Source organism: Falco rusticolus, chromosome 16 (genome assembly GCF_015220075.1).
Source record: "Falco rusticolus isolate bFalRus1 chromosome 16, bFalRus1.pri, whole genome shotgun sequence".
NCBI lineage: Eukaryota > Metazoa > Chordata > Aves > Falconiformes > Falconidae > Falco > Falco rusticolus.
Window position 1 is genome coordinate 4,576,564 of NC_051202.1, and position 23,386 is coordinate 4,599,949.

The 23,386-nt window shown below is 43.7% G+C and overlaps 1 protein-coding gene across 5 annotated transcripts in view; it reads left to right on the forward strand.

The window, feature by feature from the left end:
* ARHGAP32 (Rho GTPase activating protein 32) overlaps positions 1 to 23,386 on the forward strand; it is a 257,950-nt gene that overhangs the window by 153,949 nt on the left and 80,615 nt on the right. For all 5 annotated transcript variants that reach the window (XM_037409775.1, XM_037409776.1, XM_037409774.1 and 2 more), the window contains 2 exons: positions 4,421 to 4,506; positions 22,025 to 22,163. In XM_037409775.1, the coding sequence (XP_037265672.1) occupies positions 4,421 to 4,506; positions 22,025 to 22,163 (225 nt within the window). The remainder of the gene's footprint in view (positions 1 to 4,420; positions 4,507 to 22,024; positions 22,164 to 23,386) is intronic.

Genomic DNA, 23,386 nt, shown 5'->3' on the forward strand with positions numbered 1-23,386 from the left:
GCCAGCTCTGCTCTTTTTGGCAAAATTGCGTATGAGCAAGATATGTGACTTAATTTTGTATATATAGGATGTATTATAGTCTTTCAACATAGCAAGGTGAAACTATTACTGTTGATAATGCAAGAACCTGATTGCTTCTTCGGTTGGCCTCCTGCTCCTGGAAGTCTTCGCTGCTATTTGGTTTGTTATAGTTACCCATCGTCTGGCAGATCATTGTGTTAGGAGCTACAGCCCTTACTAGTCAGCTGCACGAGGCAACACAGTGTGCGTGTGCTGGTAGAGGAAATTCCCTGCCTGCTCCAGGATTTAACATACTCATCAGTTCTTTGTGGGTGTGTGCAGAAGGGCAGAGCAGAGACTCACAAACTTGTCTCTAGCTGTGTAAAAACAAATTTGGACGACACCTTGACGTAACATTTGCAGCACTCTGCGTTAGCCATACAGCTGTTAAAGTGCGATGCGTTCGTGGGACCGTCTTAAAGGCTTTCTTTCTGTATCATAAAGTGCCACCACAAAAGAGTTTGGGATACCATAAGCGTAATTTATGGAGTCAGTCATATCTACTTGTGCTAGCAAAGCATACATATTCCGATAATAAATGAACCTAACAGAACCTAATGCATCATAATTGTTTATCAGATTCAGGAAGTTTGACAGGCACTTTGAATGTGAAAAATGAGCATTTTATATATCAAGCTATACATATATATATATATAAAATACAAAGTATGCTGTTTAAAGTTTTGATCCCTTACCATAAATGCTATTTACAGATTGTTTCAGCTGTCTGGGATGATACACATTGAAACAGTTACAGGGGTATCCTCGAGACCCTGCTGTCTGTGTTTTGTCCTTTAAGACGATGAAAAGCCATCTCCCAATTTGGAGTCAACCAAATTCTGCCTGTGAGTCGTGGTCAGGGTCCACTAAGGTCTAGAGAGGCCTTTGCTTTGTGCTCCCTGGATTTCAAATCAGGCTCAGGCACACCTTTATTTTTCTAGCATGTTTTGCTTTTAAGGGATGCTGCAAAGAGGAAAGGCTTTGAAACATCATGACAGCCCTGATTTTTGGAAGGGCATTAATGCATGTTATGCCACATGGGGAACCGGGAACATAGGTGAATATTCATCTTCCAGGGTGGTTTGCTGCGAGGACTGTTCAATTGCAGGATGAAACCAATGGATTTTCCTGTGCAAACGTCTCTGTCCCCTCTCTCTCAGGAGGCACGAGGCTGGGTGCAGGAAGAGGAGCGGTCGTTCCATCAGCTTTTACAGCTTCACTCTGAAATAAGGCAGTTGCATATATGGTGGGCGATACAACAGAATTAAAATGTCACTTCTCACAAAGTGAGTTTGTCTAAATGAGCTGTTCAGAAGCATTGAGGTGGGAACTAACTACATGGAGGTAAAGTTGATGAATATAAATCAGTAGGTTAATCCTCAGGTAGCTATGCTCTTCCAAATGAAAAGTTGGCTATAACTTAGTCATCCGACACACACGGACCTCACACCTACAGATGAGTCACTTGCTGTTTCTGGAGTGTCGTGTACAGACTTCGCTTGGCTGAATTCCAAACTGGTGTAAATTGCAATATGTGTAAGGAAAGGTGATGCAATTCAACCTTTGTCTTAACTTGACCTGTACCCTTTTCTACCTCACGTTGTGTTGCACGGTACCTGACCTTGAGTGTGTTTGAGGGAGCTGCTGTACTTGTGTGTTGGCCATCCCGCTGCCAGGCTGCTGGCTTCTCCGTTCGGCAGGGCTCAGAGCCAAGTGGAGCCAGTAGTGTTGTGCTTCGGCTTTGATTTCAGGACGGCGGGACCTGAAATTCCATTGGGGGTTGGTAGGGTAGGCACGTAGACCCTAAATAAGCAAAGGGAAGATTAAAGGGTGGAAACTTTTCTCCCTGAGTAGGAAACCCATGTTTAATACAACTGGAGCTCCTTGTTACCGGACAAACGTGGAAAATATCTCCAGCCCTGTATTAGCTTTCCTTTACGGCATGCTTTGTTATTTTGGGGTTTTTTTTGACTGTGAGTTAGTTTCAAAACTTTGTAGCGTTTTAAATGTGACATTTGATAGCAGAGAATGATGATAAAGTGGAGGGGGAATGTGCAATGCAGAAATAAATGATGGTTGTATTTAATCATATTAATGGCAGCAGGCTACACCCTGTTACACACATAGAAAAGCCACTCTTACAAATCTTAAAAATTGCTTCTTTCTGGAATGCAATTTTTTTAGCAGAATTAAGCTCACCGTGTGAAAGATCCTCCGCAGTATTTAGAAAGATTTATCTCTGGGACTGTGTGGCAGACCAACCTTATGAGGATGTGAACGTGCATAAAAATCTTTAAAGTTCTTGCTGGAAAGCTTTACAGAAGAAAGCTCGCTTTGAAGGGAGGATTTATAGGTGGGACGAGAGGCTGGCTGGAAGCCGAAAGAGAGAGTGTGCTGAGAAAGCGGTACAGGAGGGGCTGCAGCAGTGGCCGAGGAGACATTTCATGGGTTTTCTGGAGAGGTGATCTTGGCGGAGTAAAGGTGGCATCCAACGGAGGTGACACCGAGTGGATGCCGTCCTCAAGAGCCTGCACAGTGTTTGCTGCCTTTGTACATCCTTTGGGTTAACGTAAAGAGCAGCCTCGGTGAAAGGCTCTTCTGTGTCCCCAGTTAGGTACAAGTTTGGGTTTTTTAACTGCTCTACACTGTTAGGCAACGGTGAAGACTGAAGGTGCAAACTTGATTTCTGATACAAATCCTTTGGTGAAAAATGTGCGTTTGTTTGCCAAAAAGGACTGCCACAAAGCATGAGAAACTTATTTGCATAACCAGCATTTGCACACACGCTCTCTCTTCCTCTACATACGTGTAATGCTGTAAAAATATAATAAATTATGAAAATCCCAAGACTTTCTTTGGTCCAGAAATCTTTTTAATTATCTGCAATTCTGTATACGGCCATCAGAAGAGAGATCAGCGGTCAGGAAGTTAGATCTGGTGAAGGAAGAGCGCAGAATTTGTGTGCTCTGCAGCTTCCTTACAAAGAGGAGAGAGAGAGCGGCAAAATAAAGGTAAATTCATCCTGGGTGTTGGTGGTGATTTATATGGAAGAGAACTTTGCCTTGCATCTCCCTCTTTCTCAGGACATACATGCATCTTATCACCTGGTTCTGATTTTCTCTTGCTTGCATTCATGAAAATGTAGCAATTTGTGATTTGTCTCCTCTGTCTTTTGTTCATTTCTGCTTTTATTTGTTGTTGGGATTTTTTGGTTGTAGCAAATAATGATTTTTTAGAGACTTAAATGTTTATGTACACATTTTCCAGGAGAGAAAGTGTGCTTTTCCAGGAGAGCTTTGTGTAAAAAGTCCTGGATTCTTCTTCAGTGCTTTCTATTTTTAAGCTAGCATCATTTCTACTTAACAAAGAAAGCGAATAATTCTTCTGGCAAGTATGGTGGTGCTTTCACTGTACAATTTAATGTCCATCATACAAGGAGTAAAGGTAGCAATGATGGCCCTGGGTGTGCAGAAAGGTTGAGATGCCTCATCCTGTTCTGTGTTTTGGGGATTCTTTCACAGATTTCTGTTCCCGGGGCTCTGTACTGGATAAAGATTTCTTTTTCTATATAAAACAATTTTTTGGAACACATTTCCCTTTTTAATTTGCCTTGCAAGCAGTCTTAATTTGTTTATGATCGCTTTGTGATTTGTGCTTTCAAAGATGATCATTAAATGTAATCCATTTGAAGACTAATGGGAGTAGCAGGACTAGCAGTAGAACTAGTCAAGGCGCTTGGTACGTGTACAGGAATGACATGGTTAAATCTCTCCTCACTGCTCCGAAAAAAGAGCACACCCCGATGTTGTATGTAATGACTCTGTACCTGATGAATGGTGCCATAAAGCTCTCTGTTGGGGCAAAACACTTGACAACACTGAAATTAGGAGATATGTTTTATTATCTAATGTCTGTCTGAATATATAGAATTAAAATGAATAAAATGCGGGGAGGGGGGAATATCCCTGTTATCTGATACATGAATATTTATAGAGATATTTTCAGTGAACAATTAATTTTGCAGACTTCTAAGCCTGAGGTTTAATCCCTGGCTTGAACAGTTTCCCTTCCTATGATTGTTTTATTTTTGAACCATATTTTTATTTTTAAACTGTCAGGTGAGATGCCAAAATCCAATGGCATTCCAGGGTCTGTGTGTGAGCCATGAATGCTGAATATTTTCTCTCTGACAACTCCAGACAGACAAGCACTTCCCTGTTTCCCTGATACTCAGCATGTCTTGGAGCAAGTTGATGTGAACGTTGTGCTTCATGCATTATTACATGCCTGGCTTATCCCTGCTCACTGACCTGGGCTTTCTCTCTCTTTTCTCCACCCCCTCCCCGCTCCCTTGGTGTAGCTTTCGCTCCCGGAGGAACAGAATGAAGTGACGAGGAATGGCTGTGAATCCAAGGAACTGGTCTACCTTGTACAGATCTCTTGTCAGGTAAATGCCATGTTTTCTCCCCCAACCTTGTTTTGCAGACTGGATTGCATTATGTTTGGCAAGACACCTCGTAATATTTTGCTGTGACACTTTTTCTGCGGCATGTGCGGGTTTTTTTCCACTTCTTCCCTGGCTCAGCCCTCACCAGGATGCTGTCTGTGGTACGGCGGCCAGCTAATGTTAAGAAAAGGAGCATCGAGAGGATCAAAAGGAGCCTGTTAAGCAAATAATCCTCGCTAGTTTGTGTGGGGCTGCACAACGATTAGCTTGGAGACACGAGCGTGCATGCTCAGACTGTATGTACGTATGCCTGTCAGTTGTGGGGGGAGCGTACATCCACGCAGGGATGCGCCAGCTATACAAACAGAGGGAGCACGCGGGGGAGAATGCTGGCCAGCGTTGTTGTTGATCACGGCGTGCCGCTGGCAGCCGGGAGATGGGGATTCTTGATCTGTTCCCAGTTACGGCTCCAGACATCTGGTATGAAATTCTTTCGCTGCCTCTGCTACTGTGGCATCAAAATGCTTTGGGCAGACAAATCCGCCGCTTTGTACCAGATTCCCTAACTGCTAATACGGGGACAGGGACTTTGTAAAATGCTACGTAATAGGTTACCGTATCTTAACGTTTTGAATGAAGCTGTTGTTGACAGATTCAACTGGGAGTTAATGCCCGCGTTTGGTCATTTTTCTGGTCTTGGCATAGCAGTTCTTTCTGTTACCCATCTCGGCGCTTCTTGAGCGTCCCTTTTATCCATTTGTGCTGAACATTATGGGAATCCCTGTGGTGTCTGTCTCTCTTTGTAGAGCTCTATGTGATTTGGCTGACATTTCTCAGGTACTAAAAGGAAGTGTATGGAATTAGGCACACCTGTCTTGCCTACATTTGAGTTGCGTGAGGCAGGGAAGTAGGTGCTGTCAGATTGCACTGGCATAGTGGCGTTAGTACACAGAGGCGGGTGGTGAATTCGCCGTTAGAATTTGCTCTTCTGCCCTAACTATGTGTGTGCTGGTGCAGGGTGTGCTGAGAGAGCTGAGCAGCAAAGCATCCTGCTCTGTGCTGAAGGTGGAGCTTGGCACACGCTGAGCTACAGCAGCATAGTGAGTGTGATAGGAACACACAGAGTAAGTCCTCGCTGTTGTCAGCTCTTACAGTGCAAGTGCACACGAGCACATGTGTGTATAGACATGTACTTAGAAACAGTGCTCGTGGGAGAGGGAAGAGAGCCTGAAAGTGGACATCTCCCAAAAGTGCCCGTGTTTGGGCGTTTTGCTAGTACCGTTCTAACCCAGCAGCAGCCAGTTTCACACGAGGGAACCCCTTTCCAGGAAAGCAATCCAAGCTAACAAGCAGCACCACGAAATTCAGCAGTGGCCATACATCGCTGCCCCAGCCAAGAGCGGTACAGTGACTGAGAATGGGATTTTTCAGGGGACTTCAGGAAATTGGGAATTTTGATATGTTTGGAGTCTTCACATTTAGGATTGCATTGGTAGTGCTTAATGGAGAGGTGAACCTTGTATTATTTCCTGACTGTTTGTAACCTCCAGAACATAATACTTTTCTGTAAAGCTTTTCTCTAACCCTGAAGCATATCACTTCAGATCTTTCCATCTACCTTACTGACATCTCTAAAGATTAACAGGATACCTTCAGGTAGAATCGTGTCCTTACACCCCGCAGAACACATTGATGCAGGAGCAAGTCCTAGGAGGAGTGAATAGCCAGTGCGTAGCGTGCGAGGCACTGATGGTGCGGTGATCAAGGTGAGCCCCGCCGTCCAGCAGCCTGTCTGACGCTTCTGTCAGACCCTCAGGTGCTTCGCAGGGATGTTTCTGAGAGTACAGTGGGGAGATTTGCTCTGTGTGGGGACAGCGTGGTGAATTCTGTGCCTTGGCGAAGGAAGATGCTACTTTGCAGCGAGCCTTAACAGAGCTGCTGTCCTCCACGGAGGCTGCGAAGCATGCCCAGCTGCAGAGAAGTTCTGTTGCTGCCTTCCTCAGCGTTTTACTAAGCTAAAATGAAAACCCTGGGAGTTGGCCTCGTCACTGTAAAGGATAGGCATAGATCCAGTCACCTTTCTCTTTCTCTTGTTTTTCTTTTTAAGTAATCCTTCTGGCTAGCTAGAGTTTCTCCCCACCCCAAGTCTGTGATTCACCTCTTGCGTGTTAGTCTACGTCCCTGCCTCTCGTTTACTTACGAAGCTGAGAAACTGATGGCATCTGGATTCAATGAACAGAAAGGCATGGAAGGAGCTGCACAGCTGAGCATCGTTTCTACCATGAAGATACTTCACCCCTGACATCTCATGGCCTCTCCTAATGTCCGGGGAAAGATTCCATTCTGTCACGCGTTGGATACCAGCAGTGTCTGGATGGTTTTGGCTCCACATTAGAATTGAATGGGAGGTGTGAAATAGCTCATGGAATGATAGTGCAGTGGGGAGAGATTTTGGCAGGATGCATCTGTATCAGGCCAAAAGTATTGAAGGAGGGAGGAAAAAAGCCTATAAAACAAATTTCACTTTGCTCGCCCTTTGGATATGCTACTAGCATTGGTGTTCAGCCTCCTGCAGCAACTTGCAAAAATCTTGATTTCTCAGATGGACACAGAGAAAACAAATTCAATTAATTAAAAGCTAAACCCATATAAATTTAAAAGCTTTCAGCAATTTGTGATTTGTTGCAAAACCAGATAGCATGAGGAAGAACAAGGGCATTTGGCCATCCTGGCAATTTTGGATTACAGACCTTAGAGAAATAAGCTAAAAACCCTTGCTTTGGGGTTGAATGCATCATGTTGCTGTGCCTTGCCCAGTTTGGCCTGTGCAGATACAATCTGTGTGTTGTGTGGTCCATAAAAAGACATTTATTTTGTCATTTCACTCTGTAGCAGACAACAAACCAAAGCTTTTGAACATTAGACTTTTAAAACATCCAGCTCAGTCTTAGCTGTGTTTGGCAAGCTGCAGTTCGGCATTTACACTAAGGAAATTCTATCCCACTCTTTCCCATCTGTAAGTATAATTTTAGTGGTGTAAAGAGAATTATTGTTTGATGCCTGTCTTGCAAAACCTTCCCAGATAAGGTTTGGAAAAAATTTTCTTTGGAGTTGTATGTGTGACACATTTCAGCTGCAAGTCAGCTTGGGAAATACAAGCTTTGTGTGAGGTTCAGAGGGGTTTTTTTAAAGTCTCTATTCAGCTTTTCTTCTACTTAGAGACCTCAAAAAATTAATCCAGTTTATTAGCTCTTAAGAAGAAGTGGGAATGTAGAGAGAACTGTTCCAAGTGTTTCAGAAAAGTGTAAAGATAGGAATCTTCTTTTGATTTCTTTGCACAAATTTAAACATGAGAACTAGCAAATGGCAAAGGTAGGGTTTTAAATCTTACTGGAAAGACCTCATGATAGCGGGATTTGGTTTGCTTAGTTTTTTAACAGCAATGTAGGTGGATTTTCCTTTTTTCCAAGTAAGATTGCACTGTTGAACTTTCTCTCATTTCTAGAAGATTGCTTTCAGGACATGTGAAGACATGAAAGATTGCTATTCTGTTATTAAATGTAAACAAAATCCCTTTTTATGATAAAAGTAGGGATGGAAGGGTGAAAGGAAAGAAGACTTTTTAAAACAATCTACAAATGGTGGGAATCTAAGAAAAGATTTTTGGGAAAAGAAATGATGTTTTGAGTTTGCACTCAGTGCAGACAGTATGTCACGTGCATTTTTGCTTGGGAGAAAATGTCTCGTAAAGTGTGTTAGAGTCTGGTTTTGGTATAGAAAGCAGAGGAGGATAAAATCCTGGGAGGGGTGGTGTGGGGTCTGTACCTGTGAACCTTCTGAACTCTGTGGACAGAAATTGCAAGCCTTTCCAATAACCGTGGTCCTTAAAGACCGCAGGGAACGTCTGAGACCTTTATGAGTTGATGCTGTACCTGTAGGCTGTGAAGGTCCGTTGACAGCGTTTGCAATCCTTGCTCACTTCCACAGGGATAAGCAAAGAATTTACAAGGTCTGCAACGCATTTAAAAGGGGTTGCTGTGTGTGTTGAGAATAAATCAACAAAAGAGCCTGCAAAAAGCCTGAAACAGGCTAATCCATCCAGCACCTTTTGTTGAGTCGTAAAGCAGGCTGAAAATAGCCTTTTTAATAAAAACCTTTTTAATGTTTTGGGGTGTGTTTGTGTGACATTACAACAGCAACTGCCCGCATACATATTGAGATACTACAGCATAAAAGAATGGCCAATCTAGGCTTTTGTTGTGAAAAATGAAAGGAAAATAAAAAGCATGCAGTATTAATTACAACATGAGGTTCGCAGTATTTCAACACTTCAAACATCGTTTTTTTGGTGACATTTTGAATGGCAAGGAGAGAACAAGAGACTAGTTGTGAAAATGTTCAAGTTCTAAGGGAGGCCTTAAACTCTAGCCGTCTCGTGTGGGTTTTGTCGTTCATTTTCGTTGTCACAGGTGGATTGTTGAAACAAAAATGACAGGCACTAGAAAGCAGAAATGTCAGTCTATGCAAGCAGGAGTGATATGTGAAAAAATCTTAGGACTGGATCTCCTGATAGACCCGTAAGCACAGACTGACTGTTGTGATCTTAGAAGCGAGCCACACTACCTCCTCTGTTCCCAGCTTTTCGTGGGATAATGCCAGCACCCTGCAAAGGAAGCCTCTTTCTCCTCCAGCTTCGGTGGATTTCTAAGGCTGTTCTCAAAGCAGGAAGCTCTTGTGGTCCAAGCATGGGTTTTCTCCATTTTTCTGCTCACATTTGCAGAGCCCGCGCTGGCAGTAAGCTGAGCCATGTGCCTTTGTTGCACAGGATGCACAGGGCTTTGCCCTGTTCCTGTTTTTTGTCCGAGGCAGACGTTGCTGTCTGTGCTGTGCTCATTTTGATTGATAGAATAAGGTCTCTGATGTACTAGATGAAGGCATTTACGCAAATATATGTGCTGCCTGTATCTCCCAGCTCTGCCTTGCAGGAGATTCAAGCTGGGTGTCTTCTGTTTGAAGAACAGTATTTGCAAAACTCTGAAGGCAACCCCATCCAGTGTTCCATGGCTGGAACCGTGGTTGCAATAATAAGCGCTTCAAGGGCAACGGAGAGAATGCCAGGAAAAAATGGGATCCAAGGAGGAAGAACAGACAGGACTCCCCATCCTGGGTGGTTTGTGTGGAGAGGAGAGTGGAATGTGTTTTCACAGAAGCAAATGTCTTATTTAGGCTGCTAACGGCTGAAGTATGGTTTGCTGGTTCTGCCTGCCTGTGATAGTCCGTACTAAAACCCACAGATCGCTTGCAGTAGGACTTTTTCAGTCAAACATTCGAAAACTTTTTAGACGATTGGGTTTTGTCTCAATATATTAAGACAAATACAAGAGCAACTTGTTCTTCAATATATTTATAGTTTCATCCTGTGTGATTGAAGCTCAAACACCTGAACCGTTACTGAGTAAGTGCTACTACATTCCTCCTGTGAAAAACTAGTTCTTTAAACAGATGAATCTAAGGGACAGCTTCTAACACACACATGAATACTTGTGTGTGTTTTGTATACATATTAAAAAAAAAAAGGGCAAAAAAACCAAACCAACCCGAGAGAAAATCTGGTCTCGTCATCGTTAATGGGATAGATCTGTGTGGAGCATCCAAGCTGGATCCTACCCAATACAAAATCTGTTTTTGGAATATGTGTTAACCTGCTTCTCCTTTCTTAATATAGAATTTTCTGCTTGCTGAAAGGAGATTTTGCTAAACTAAAGCAGTTATTGTGTCCCTTTACGGAATAGTACCTTACGGTAACCTTTCACGTTATGCCTGTTGCAGTCTCCTGCCCCTACTGTGTTCTCACCCACCTCTCCCACCCGAGGTCTAGTGTCCCTGTAGCTGCTGGGCGAGTCCAACCAGGAATGACAACCAAACCCATCCCATGGGTGGTGGAATACTTCAGCGGTGGCACGGCTAAACTGAAGGAGGTGTAAGATGAACGTGCACTGAACTGCAAGGGCGCACTCTGCTTTCACAGTGCCCGAGCTACTTTGTACTGACTGCGAGTAGGGGACCCTCCGCATGTCCTGAAGCTTTGTCTGCTCACAGGGGCTCAGGGAAGTTGCTCTGGTTGAAAATGCATTAAAATTTGGGTCACTGTCATGGCCTTTACCCCCAGCTTCTTGTCTGACACTGGGTACCACTTGCCTGAAGTAGACTGCAGCAAAATGCCTAGAGAAATGTAACTTCCACTGACAGGTTTGCCGGTGAGAGTTAGGTACCTCACGTGCTTGCAAGTGTTTGAAAATCCCGGTTGTGATACCTGTATTTACTTGTAAATCCCCCAAAACTTTTAAAAACCTGACCGTAGGCCTTTATGGATTGAATATTTTAGCCTGTCCTTCCAGATGTCCACAAATGTTGAAACCTCTGTCAGAAGCCTTTCTCGGATGAGGAGGGCTGGTTTACGTTAGTCAAAAAGAAAGCAACTAAACCCCTGGTTTCCACAATGCTAATCCATCACTTGATGTTCTGTGCTCAAGTGGTTGATCTTGGGTCATACGCTACATGCCTCCTGCTCGCAACAGCGGTAAATAAAAATGAAGTGACAATAGTAACGTGGATTAATAAAGAATGTCTGAAGCTGGCAAGCAGCCTGCAAAGTGCTGTTGGGCTGTGTTCAAAGCTGGGGCGATGCCAGAGCGCTGCCAAGGTGCAGCGTCGTTGAAATACTTGGGTCTGTTCCAGGCTTTTTGAAAGTAAACTAGCATCCGTGGGGAAGAGAGAGAAGGTATTGAATTGCATTGGAAGCCTTTAAGAACTTCATCATTAACATCCATTATGCTGTAGCTGTTATGATAATACCGAAGGATAAATTCATTCAGTAATTGGGATAATAATCATTAAAGGCAAGGATATGACTGACTGTTTTTTGGAGTTTTGCCGCAGAACTCCGATTTGGGTAGGGCAGCACTGACATCAGACAGGATTACCGCTGCGGTATGCTGTGTCCTTTGCCGGCTTTAAAAACATATTGCGCCATACCCTCTGCTCATCATGGGATTTTTATGGAGCTCTGTGACCATTAATTCACACGAGCGCTTTAGACAGGTAACAATAGAAGTAGCAGTTTTGAGGTAAAGAGGATTTTTTTTTTGTCCCATTATCTTTGCTGCCTTTTATTCCAAAGCGGCCGGGCGGGCGGCAGGATGTTCTGCATTGGGATCGAGGAGACGCACCAGCAGCAAGACTTCCAAGCTTTATGCCATTTGCTTGCTTTGGCCATTTGCAGTATGTTTGTGCTCTTTGGGACTCTGGAATGGAAATGCCCGAGTTAGCTGTGGTCTCCTGTGCTGCACAGGAGGCTGTTAGGCGTTTGGGAGCAGCATCGCACTGACCTACAGCAGCAGCCGTGTGCCAGCAGGGCTCTGGAGGTTCGTTGCTCTGCTGATGGGACTCGTCCTTCGTTCCCAGCCGTGGAGGAGATTCTGTACTCTTGTGTGTAAAGCTGTCCACTGCTAACGAGATGAAAAATGACTGTAGTCCTTTGGTATTTAATTTCTCCGTTCATGGCACGCTCTGGGGTTTTTCTCTATTTAATAATCAGGTACTGCGAGGGAAACGGAGTCAGCATCGTTCTTTCTTGTTCATGACTCTGGATGCTTGAGATGCAGTAATAGGGTTCTAGCTGCACCTGGATTTTGCATAGAATGATTTATTTATTGAACGAGACTGCAGAGATAAATACCGTCATGGAACTGTTTGTGCTAAAAGCACATTCCTTCAGCAGGTGCAAATGTAGGTGCATTTGAAGCTGTCAGGATACCGAAGACAGAGGCTTCCTGTGCTCCGCGTTAACAGCTTCAGCTCTAGGAGAGAAATGGTCTGGTGAATTTATTTGAGGGAAGGGAGTATCTGAAAATGATCACACATGGCAGCAGCCTCGCAGGTCGGCAGGCTTGCACTGGACCAAGCTGCCGTGCTATTATTTGTGGAAGGGAACAGCGAGGGATATACGGCAGCAGCTGCATTCACGTGCTCTTCAGATGGTTTTCTGTGATGGAAACCCACCAGCTGAAGTGAATGCTCTAGGAAGGGATGATGAGCAAGAAGGAAAATTATTTCTCAGCATAAAATGCAGTATCACATGAATGTGCTGCCATAATTTATTTTTTTTTTAAAGCAACAGAAGCTTTTACAATTATATGGTAGTTTGTTAATGTTGTGTCCTTTGGGCATTTTGCCTTCAGCAAGCAAGCTCTGAATTAGAGAGATCAATCTTCTTGTATCCAAATTGCATTCTACTTAGCTCTGAAGCAAAAGTGAAAATCACTGTTGAAATCTAAGAGGACAGGATAGCGATTATGGTTTCTTTCTTTAAGTGATGCATTTTGGCAGGGCTTCTGATTGTCATGTGGTGCTTTGTAGACGAGGCTGGGCCCGGCCACAAATTGAAGAGGACAGTTGGCTTTACTCTGAAGAGACACTGAATCCTGCCCCATAACTAGGCAAGTGTAAATGCATTGCAGAGGAGCAGTCTGTCTGCAATTTTACTTGTTTTACAACTTCTCCAAGAGCTGGGCTTGGTTCACATCCAAAGTAAGAGGAGGATTGTGATGGATGTTCCTGTTTTTCTTAGCTGCCTTGATGTTTAGTCTTTATGGAGCAGTTTAGCATGCGTGCATTTTTAATAGCAATATTACAGGAAGGTTGGCTGCCCTTTGGGACAGATAGTCTGAAGCAGTTTCATCCAGTATCATCCTCTGCAGGCTGCAAAGTTACTTTGATCAACAAGTAATGTTAGATGTTAGGTGGCTACGCGAGCATCAGGAGAAGGACAGGATGCGCAGTTATGATGCCTCCAACCTGCACAACTTGCATGAAGATTAAGTTCAGAGGCCTTGGAAGAGCATCTGCATTTCTGAACAACAGATTCATTGGACGTAAGGTGTAGGACAAGCAGTTTAGTAAAGAATATTTTCAAGAAGGCACTCTCAAGGCACAGGAACCACATCAAAATACGTAGCATGTGTGTAAAGGTGCTTTAGCAGTAAGGCAGGCGTGGATCGTTTTCATTGTCTGTGGCAAATGTTTACTGTCACAGAGCAAAGTGACCAAATAGGCAACCAGAACGTTTTCAAAAGTTCTGTCCTATCGGTTACACTGAGGGCACCATGTTTAGTTAAACTCTGATATTCTAAGGAAAATGGGTATTTGAGTTGTTCTGGTAATAAAACCACTGAAGTGTTAAAATGCCGTTGCCTTCCTCAATAACTAGAGGTGCTTTGCCCAGCTGGGTTCATAGCTGACTGTATGTTAAATGAAAAATAAGTTTTGTTTTAGAGGAATTGGAGGCAGAATTCTTAAGGGGGAACATGAATTGAGCTTGTTCCTTAAATCTTTGTATTCGTTCCTAGAGTTACAGAGCAGGTTTGTGCCCCAAGTTTGTTAAAAACTGTTGAGCAGGTGTTTCTTGTCACTAGGTGTTGTGTAACCCGTGACAAACTGACCCAGTTTGGCAAACGCCGAGGTCCCAACCGGTTGAGCAAGATTTACACTCGAAGTGTGAAACCACTCAGAATCAGTTCATCATGGACCTGCTGCGAATTCCTGAGCTCTCCACGTCCTTGGCAGGGGCTGGTAGCCTCCAAACTTCAAAAGCTGCGAACGTGCAGACAGGCTGTGGGATGGAGACATTAAGCATAATTGCAAACTGATATCGTTAGAGACTGTGGAGCAAGTTTGCAATCAAGGGCTCAGGCTTTGACAGATAAGAACTGACTCTCTGTTTTTCTAATGATGCCTTTTTAAACTGGTCTGTGGTTTGAGAAGACTGTATTTCTTTCAAACTTAGTGGTTTACCTTTTTAAAAGACCCCATTAGGGATATTAGGTATTAAATATGGCCTATCTTAAATGTTTCATCTGCTGGGTCTTGGCACGGCTTTTCACTGTTTCTTCTTAAAACTGATGCGTGCAGCTGCCAAAAAAGCAGAGATTTTCCCATTTTGGCTGCAGCTGCAGCTCCGTTAACGAAACTCCTCCAAAGCTGCTCCTGGTTCTTGTGCTTTCTAAATAAAGTTTCACCCTTCTAACCCCTTCCCCTGAGTTTTGGTCAGCTGCATCTTTAACATACCTGCTTGGTGCCTTTTTCCTTGACTTGTTTGTGTATTTTCTCTCTCTAACCCTACTCAAAGGAGTAGGAGTAGGCAGGGAGGTTCCCTCAGACATCCCTGGTGAATCTGGGGGGGATGGGAGGGGAATGGACCGCAGGAGCAGCCAGGCTCTTAAATACCCTTGGAGAAGAGCATCCTTCCCTGTGGCTCTCGAAGACGGAGTACGGGGTGGGGGGGGGGGGTGGACCACTGCCCCGGCGCAGCAGCGCGTTTCTTATCATCTTAGTGATACTTCCCAAACACCGTTAACATCTTTTGCTTCGTTCCAGGGTGTCATGATACATCTTGGGTTTGTAATGGAAGCAGCCTCAGATATAGCATGGGTTTAATTATTTCCATGCGTCTAAGTTTCTGTTATTTTGTAAATGATACAGTAGATGCCTGTTCTGTTGCATAGCAGCCGAACTGGGGTTATGGGTTGTTTCTTCAAAGCTTCTTGGGTTTGGACCTAGAAAATCGTTTCTCCCTGGCCGTTAGTTTTAACAAAAACTTGCTTCTGTGCTTTGGTTGCATAAAAAACAATTATTTAAAGGAAAAATTCAGCCGTTTGCTTTCAGTGATGTGCCCAAGAAACCAGACTTAAGAAAATTGTGATCTATATCGGCCTAAGCTACTGTTGCTGTGGCTAACCTCAGGCAAGTAATTTTGGAAGCTTGTTTTGTTTTGCTTTACTAACCTCAGGCAAGTAATTTTCAAAGGGTTTTTTTGTTGGGTTTGTTTTAAAGGATAGTGGTGTTTGCTTACTTTGATGAGACATTGTTTCTTCTCTGTGGTTAAGTTGCTGAGCAGATTATAGCACATTGGGGGCACAGGGTAAAGAGGGTGTTGAGCAGTGCCATGTCCTTACAATAATTTGTAAATATATATGCATTCACTCATTGCCTTGCTACCTGTAGGACGGCAGAATTTTAGTTCCTGTTCCTTAGCGGTTGGTCTATTAGTGGCTTTGAAGTATTTCTTTTGTGGCTGTAAGCTCATGTGGGGCTAGTTTAATTTTCTGAGGTGTAGAAAAGCAGCCCCCTATGCTGCGGCCGCCCTCCCCTTCACCCCGTGCGTCTCTGTGACCTGCTGCTCTTACGGTATAATTTGACTAAAGAGATGATTGATACTGAATTGTTTAAATTACAACGTGTCGGGAGAGCAGGGGACTTTTTTCACATGTTAAATGTTGTAAATCCTGTTTCAAGTTCCTTAGGTGTCTGTCAGCCTGCTGTTCAGAAATATGCTTTCTTGTGGGAGGAAAAAATGGTTGTGACGATCTCAAATGCCGTGCACACCGTACGTTCGCGTGAGGTTTTTGTAGCTGAACGCTTCTGGCAAAGCTGCTCTGCTGCGCGACGGAGGAGCCACGGGACAGTCGTGGCTTATTTCAGCTTGGCACGCAGCGAGCCGCGAGTACCTGGTGGGCGGCAGTTTCCAAAACTGATCAGCACAAGCAGGGATAATACTGCTGTCCTTCAGGCCGGGTCTTGGGGCAGCTTGTGTTCCCACGTGTGCTGTTAGTGTTCCTATCTGTAATTGCAATCAGGGAGCACAAGGAAGTCTAATTTTTAGGGGAGAAAAGCTACAGTGGTTTCCATTAAAATCTCTGGTTTTTCCCCGCTGATTGCAATTAATTGATAATAAACTGATAATTAATGCTGAAAGAGATTAATTTCTTCTGTGGAAGAAGCTGTTAAGGATTCACCACAGAAGTACACTAAACTTTCTCCTCTGACTTCTGCCTTGTGTTCTGTCCGTACGTATGTTCCCTTCATCTTGCTATAGCTGGGCTCTCCCGCGTCCATTCCCTGTGATTCCAGGTGGAATGCTGAAATTTTAGCATTTCCATCATTTTCACCTTATTTAAAGCTCCCTCCACATAATAAAATAAATATATAATAATAAAATAATACATATATAAAAATAAAATAATAAAATCCCATATTTTATTTTTTTTTACTGGTAAGTACGTGCAGCTGCCTGACAGCAGGGCAGGTATCGCACTGCCAGCTGCTGATGCTCTGTCTTCTATAGACTGGTCGACTCCAGATGTGGACAGACATCGTCCTGGTGTAGCTACTACTGCGCTGAGCACCCATCGCCGCCCAGCTCTGCCAGCTGGAAGGGTCCTGCCAGCGAGTGCTGTGTTTGCTGAGTAACATCTGTGCGTTCATCGGTGGGGTTGAGCTAATGCAAGTGTCTTCCAGCTTAAGGACAAGCCATAATGCCAGCGCTCCCTGCGCTGTGGTCGGCAGGAGTAAACTGGTGGCGGGTACTACCAGGAGCAGTGAGAGGTGGCCTCAATGCAAGACCTGGAAATGTGCTAGCCAGAAAGCCTTATGCTGCTGAGCATGCGCTTTCTTTCATTCAGATATAAAGTAGTTTTATGCTGCCTTAGTGCAAACTCCCTTTAAGTTCTAGAGATTGATAAATTCCCTAAAGTTATAATAATACACCAGAAGTCATGAAATCATCCAGGACATTTTGGTAAACAAACTTCAGCTTAGATAAAGCCACCTACGGCACCAGCTAAAAACACTTCCTGGGTAAATACCAAGTGATGGATTTTATCAGCCTTGTTTTCTGTTTTGACTAAATTTCGAAGCCATTTTCCAGTGTGACTTGAAATAGAAAAAGGGCTGAAGGGTCACGCTGGAATAACATACAGAACCCCAGACCCAGACAGCTGTAAAAGTCACCCACATGGCAGAGTTAAACTCTACTGGTGGATGCTGGCATTTTTCCAGCGATTTAATACATGGTGTTTTCTTACTACAGGGTCAAACTGCAGTGACTTTTGCCATATACTTTCACCTCATTTTCTGGTCTCGATCTCCATGTGGACTGGTAAGGTTCATGAAGGCATCCATGTGATTTCTTTCAGGAAATAAGCATTTGAACCAGAAAAGAAAGGTCTATCCCTGGCTTAAAATAAATAAATTGTAGGTGCGATGGAGAAAACATACTCGGACCGTGGGACAGGAAAGCTGTGCACCCTGTCTGTCTTGAAGAGGCTTTGGTGGGCGAAAAGGACTCCTGTCTGCCCAGATGTAGACAGATTCAACATGGTCTTTTTCTTCCATAGTTGGGAGAGGAGATCTGTAAACCTTTATTATAAAATTTCAGCATATCTGTTTTGTCAATATTTGCGATACGATCCATTTACAACAGACGAACTTCTTTTGTGTTAGCTGGATGCCTCTGAGTAAGCCGTTGATCGTTCAGTATACAACGCGGGAAGAATTGCTTCTTGCCAGATCCCAAGTGAAACCAGTTAAATCCACATTAAAACACTCCTGTGTGGAACTGGCCTTGAGCTTACAGGAGCCCCTCTTAGAAATGTCTAAATTTTTTGTACTGGTTTGTTGAATGGTTTAAATGATGGAGCAAGGGTGGGTTTGGTTTTTTTAAACTCTGGGAATGAAAACGCAAAGGTTGTTTTGAAATACCCTCCTCTTAAATCTGCTTTTCCCAGTCCAACAGTAGCCAAGCAGCGCTGCAAGAAGAAATATCTTTTTGTCGTTTAGGGAACAAACCGTCCCTGAGCTGCAGCTGTCACGCTGTGTGTTGGGCTTGGGAAGAAAGGGAGCAGGGAGCGGTATCGCTGCTCGCTGCAAGTATCCCCAGACGAGCTGTGCTTCGGGGGGGACATAAACTTCTCCTGGCTATGGCTACATGTCATCCTCCTTAGGCCATTCGACCAGTAGAGCTAAAAATACCGCCTGTGGAGCAGGGGGTTCTGAAGCCTTGTCCCTCTGAATCTTGTCTCACGCCATGTGAAGCCTGGGTAGCTTTTTATGATCTCAGTGTAATGCTTTTACTAATGGGAGGTTCAAATCTCTGGCTCAGTGGAAATTAAATTATCAATTCAGTAATCTCTAATAGTTTGGGGTTGGGTTTTTTTTTAGCATGACGTTTCTTCTTGCTTTAATAATTGGTGGGGAAATAAAAAAGGCAGCTCTGTGCAGTGTGCTGAAATCTCATCAGTCTTTCATCATACATTTAATCCTCCACGGCATGCAAGAGTAAGGGAGAACAGACCAAACTGTAGTAAAAGTAGGAACAAACCCAGGTTTTCCATTTTGTGGCTAATTGTCACGATGCTTTTCATTGTGAATGTTTCTGTAAAATTAAATCTAAAAAACACACTTTGATTTTGTTCAAGAGGGATTTTTATTTATTTTTTTTTAGTCAGTGGTCGATTTTCCCTTTTAAACATTGTGAAGCTATTTTAAGGTATTCTTGAAATCTTCACTTGAGGCTTGATTTTCTTATTTTAATGAAATTTATCATACCCGGATTTGTAATTCAAGGTCTGAATCTGGGAAACCACTTGTTTTATGTGCTTTACTTCACCTCTGTTCTTATGTCCTGTTGAAATTTATGGGGTTTAAGTACGTGCTTCTCTAAATAAGGACCATCAGTAATTAAAGAATAGAAAAGTAATTATTGAATTGGAAAATTAGAGGGTGATTGAAAATTCATTTGAGCAACAATTTATGGAAATCATTAAAAATGTGGGGAAGGCATTTTTGCCTTATGGATATAATGTGTCCCGAACACCAGTAATGTTTTAGCTTTGCTGTAAAACACAATTGACAACACGAGACCAACTTAACAGTCGCTTACTTGTTTCTACTGTTTTGTTAACTCTCTAAATTAAAAAAAAGAACCCTTTCGAAAAACCCTTCTGGCACTTCAGAATTCGCAGGAAATGGGAGCAAGATGTACAATTTTTGTATTGAGGTAGTGAAACATTGTGGTATGTGTGATATTGGACGAGACCACTGTTTCTGCTGCTTTGGCCATGCAAGGCTGGAAAGCCAGCAGCGAGAGTTTAGGCTTGACTTTCTTGTGATTTGTACTGGGAATCTGAGGGGAAGCACTAAATGTTGTCCAGTTCCTTCCTAGATTGCTGCAGTGATTCCTTCCTGCAAAGTTAATCGCACCCCTTGTGAATATGGCTGTCATGTTTTGCTTAAAAATTCATCTCTCGGGCTGCAAATCCACAAAAAATTTGCTTAACGCAACTTCTACAACAACCTAAAGCATTTACGCTTTTTAAATTTAGGTATGGCCAAATTAAAACTGTAGGGTTTTAGGAAATACATTTTAGAGTGTGGGAATAACTTGCTCCTGGGTGGAAATCGGGATGATTGTTGCTGAAACGGAGTAACTTTCTCCTAGGTGGAAATTGGGATGATTGTTGCTGAAACTGTGTTCTGTACTAACACGCCATGTGCACAGTCATTGGGAACGTGGCTGAAGATCGGGCAGTCCCATCCCCACGGGTACCCCGCGATGCTTTTGCATCTCTCATTCCTGTGATCATGTGGGACGTGTGTCATCAGAAGCGCGGAGGATGCTGTCCGCACGGGTCCGTCCATTCCGCCGCGGATCCTGCACACCCTGTCACATGGACCAGGAGTTTGCTGACCCCGACTATTCCTGTCTTGTAAAGTCAACTCTTACTGTCTTCATTCGTGATAAAAAGAGACTGCAAATCCACAGTCCCATATTTAAAATTAAAATATCATGGAATTAATGGAGGATTTACAACAAATAGGTTTGTTACTCGCGTGGGTGGCGTATTGAAATGTCCTGTTAAGTGCAGTGGGCAGAAGCAGGTAAAAGATTTCTCAGTCTGTCGTTTCTTACGTTGGTGACTAAACCTTGTGCAGCTGAAGGTCATACCAGCAACTCGTCAAAGAGAGCAAGAACCCCATTAATTGCAAAAGATGGAGACATTGGAAGGGCTGTCATCTTTTTGAAGATAATTAGGCTCGCACTCCTGGTTTTGTTTTTCTCCTTTAGACGAAAAGTAAACTGACATAACTTACGGAAAATACAAAGCACTTATGTCCTGTGTAGATGCCCTCTTTGCAGGCTTGTGAAATACGGGTGATTTCTTGTGATGTGAAAGCAGAGTTTATGGGCACAGCGCACGGTCTGGAGTTGTCTTAAATAAATTTGACAGAAAATAGCTAGTACGCTGGGTTATAGATTTTACATTTACGATTGCCTTGCAGGCTTTGGATAGTAATAAAAAAGCGATGCTTATACATTTCTCAAGAAACAAACGAATATAGCAGAGTTGTGTCTGGGAAGTCGGAGCAGGCGATGGGTTTTTGTATCCCAGGTGAAGAGGGCATCAGGTGAGGTTCTGACAGCCACGTCCAGCCGAGCCGGGATCGCGCTTAGGGCTCCTTTCCCCGGTGGTGTGTCCCCTCTAACACCGTGTACTTCCCTGCTTTCCGTACCAGTCGCCAGGCATCCCTTTGGCACCGGTAATCCTTGGCCCTGCCTTCGAGGCGCCGCGTAACCTGGAGCAGTGCAGTCCCAGCCTCCGCCGTCCCCGAGCCCTTGCACCGCTGGCGTGGCCGGGCTGCCGGCATCTGCTGCTTTCTTGTTCTTCTCCTTCTTTCCCAAGGGAGACGACTGCATGCGGAGTGTGAAGCAGAGTCTGTAACACAGACAGGGATTTTTTTCCTTAAACGCAGCCATGCTGTTGATTTTAGGAAACAAAGGCTGAAAAAAAAGCGCTTTGCACTGGAAATAGAAGGTGGGGAAGCTTTGCTGGGGGTCCACAGTCACTGGGTCAGTGTCCACATCTGTAAAACTGGAGTAGTCTCGTTTTAGAGGCTGCATGGGAGTGTTGAGAGGATTGATGGCTGTTCATGAAGCGCTTTGACCTGTAAACTGCTGCATTATTACAATTTTTATTGATCATAATAGGCCATGAAGAATTTAGAAGTAGTCCTTAGATATTAAAAGCTTTGCAAAGCCGATTATGCTGTGCTGCCTTTGTCCCTTCCCTGTCCCCTGAAGCATTGTGTATCTTGTCAGTATTTTAATTGGGGAAATGATACGCACTCAGGAGTAAATCTTCAGCTAGTGTTATTCATCTTAGATTGTTTTTTTAATTCAGCTGGAGATTTGCCTGGGGCGTCTGACAGAAGTTTTGCAAGCTTCTGCCTTCAGATCCCTGATTGTATATTTGTCTTATCTATGTAGAATCTAATTTCACACTATTTATACAACCATTGTGTAATTTACATTTGCGCAGACACCTTGTGCATGAAAATGCTACAAAATCCTTGCAAGGCAGGTGGAAGTTAAAAGCTTCGGATGGGTCTCAGAACGCTGGGCCACATCCAAGCCCACAGTTAAATAATTAAAAGAGGAACACTAACGGCTGGTTTGAGCGTGAATGGCTCATGAAACATGAAAATACTACTAAGGTGTACTATCATACCTTCAGATGCTTGGAGAAGAAAGATGGCCAGATCTTCTGCACAAAGTTTCATTTTCTTCCATCTCACCCAAACTGCGAGGGCTTGTAACAGTGTGATTCTCCTCTCTGTTTACACGGGGAGGAGCTGGATCGTGAAGCGGAGTTATGAAGATTTCAGAGTACTCGACAAACACCTTCACCTATGTATTTATGACCGGCGCTTCTCCCAGCTCTCAGAGCTCCCCCGCTCCGATGCCCTGAAGGACAGTCCGGAGGTAAATTCTCAGCCCTGCAAACATGTACCGCAGTGTCACCAGCGAGGGGCTGGAAGACGTTTTCAAGTCTGTGCAAAGTAGTTTTAACGCGACCTGGGTTACGTTTGGAAACTGATGACTAGTCATAAGATCAGCATGTGTTTTCTACCCTTAATTTCAGTGATCTAAAGGGAGATGCCCTGCAAGTTCATACGGATTAATGTGCTGCTAAATGTGGAATGGTTGCTCAGAGTTCCAAGAAAAAAAGCTGTCCTCGTTAGTACCTTAGCTAAGAGTTGTGTTGTATCTTTGGAAACTTTTGCAATGATGTGGCTATTTCCTGACCGAATGTTAGCAACTTAACATTCCTAGGCAATCGTGCTGTTCTAGGCTGCAGCACTGCAAGAGTAATATCATTTGCAACATTAGACTTAGATTTATTAATTGAAAATTACCGAAGCTGGTTTGTAAGAGCATTGGCATTAGTGCATTATTTAAATGGTCTTTAAAAAGCTTAAAGAGTGGGCTTTTTTTTTCCCTAAATGAGTAAGAAATACTTTTCTTGACTTGCTGTCTTCACCTGGAATATGGGAAGGTGGAATTCCTTCAGCCTCTTGTCCAAAAGAATCTTCTGGAACGTAGCAGGTGCATCTTGACTGCCATCGTTTTCAGGAGGTGTTGCAGAGGGAGGCAACATAATATTGAGCCAGTAGAGCAGAACAAAACCGTTTGGGCCTCAGTCGCTGCGGGAGGATTGTGTGTCACTGGGATGGACGTGCCCGTTGCTTCATTTCGCAGGTCACTTATCTCTGGGACCTGTAGTTGTATGTTTGCCCCTACCATCAAGCACCAAGTAGGGAAAGTCTTGACGTGCTGTGTCAGAAAGGCTGATGCTGCCTGCCGACGAGGTGTGTACTAAATGGGTGACGAGGAATTGAGGCCGTTCCAAGCAGCCAAAGAAGATCCTCCAGGACTATAAATCAGAATCTGTGCCCTTTGGGTGCTGAGCAGGCGAGGATCGATTGCTTTTGAGCAACGCACAATGGTTTGAAATCAGTACCCCACCGAAGTCTACAGGGCTTTTGCCATCAACTATAGAAGCTGATCACGTGGCCCCATTGTTCATCAGAGAATCTGATTTATTAGTTGCTTTGGTTTAAGTGCAGGCTATTTCTGAGAGAATTTAAAATTTCTGGTCTCTTAAATTCAGCAGATGCGGCAATATTCAGAAATGAATTCCTGCG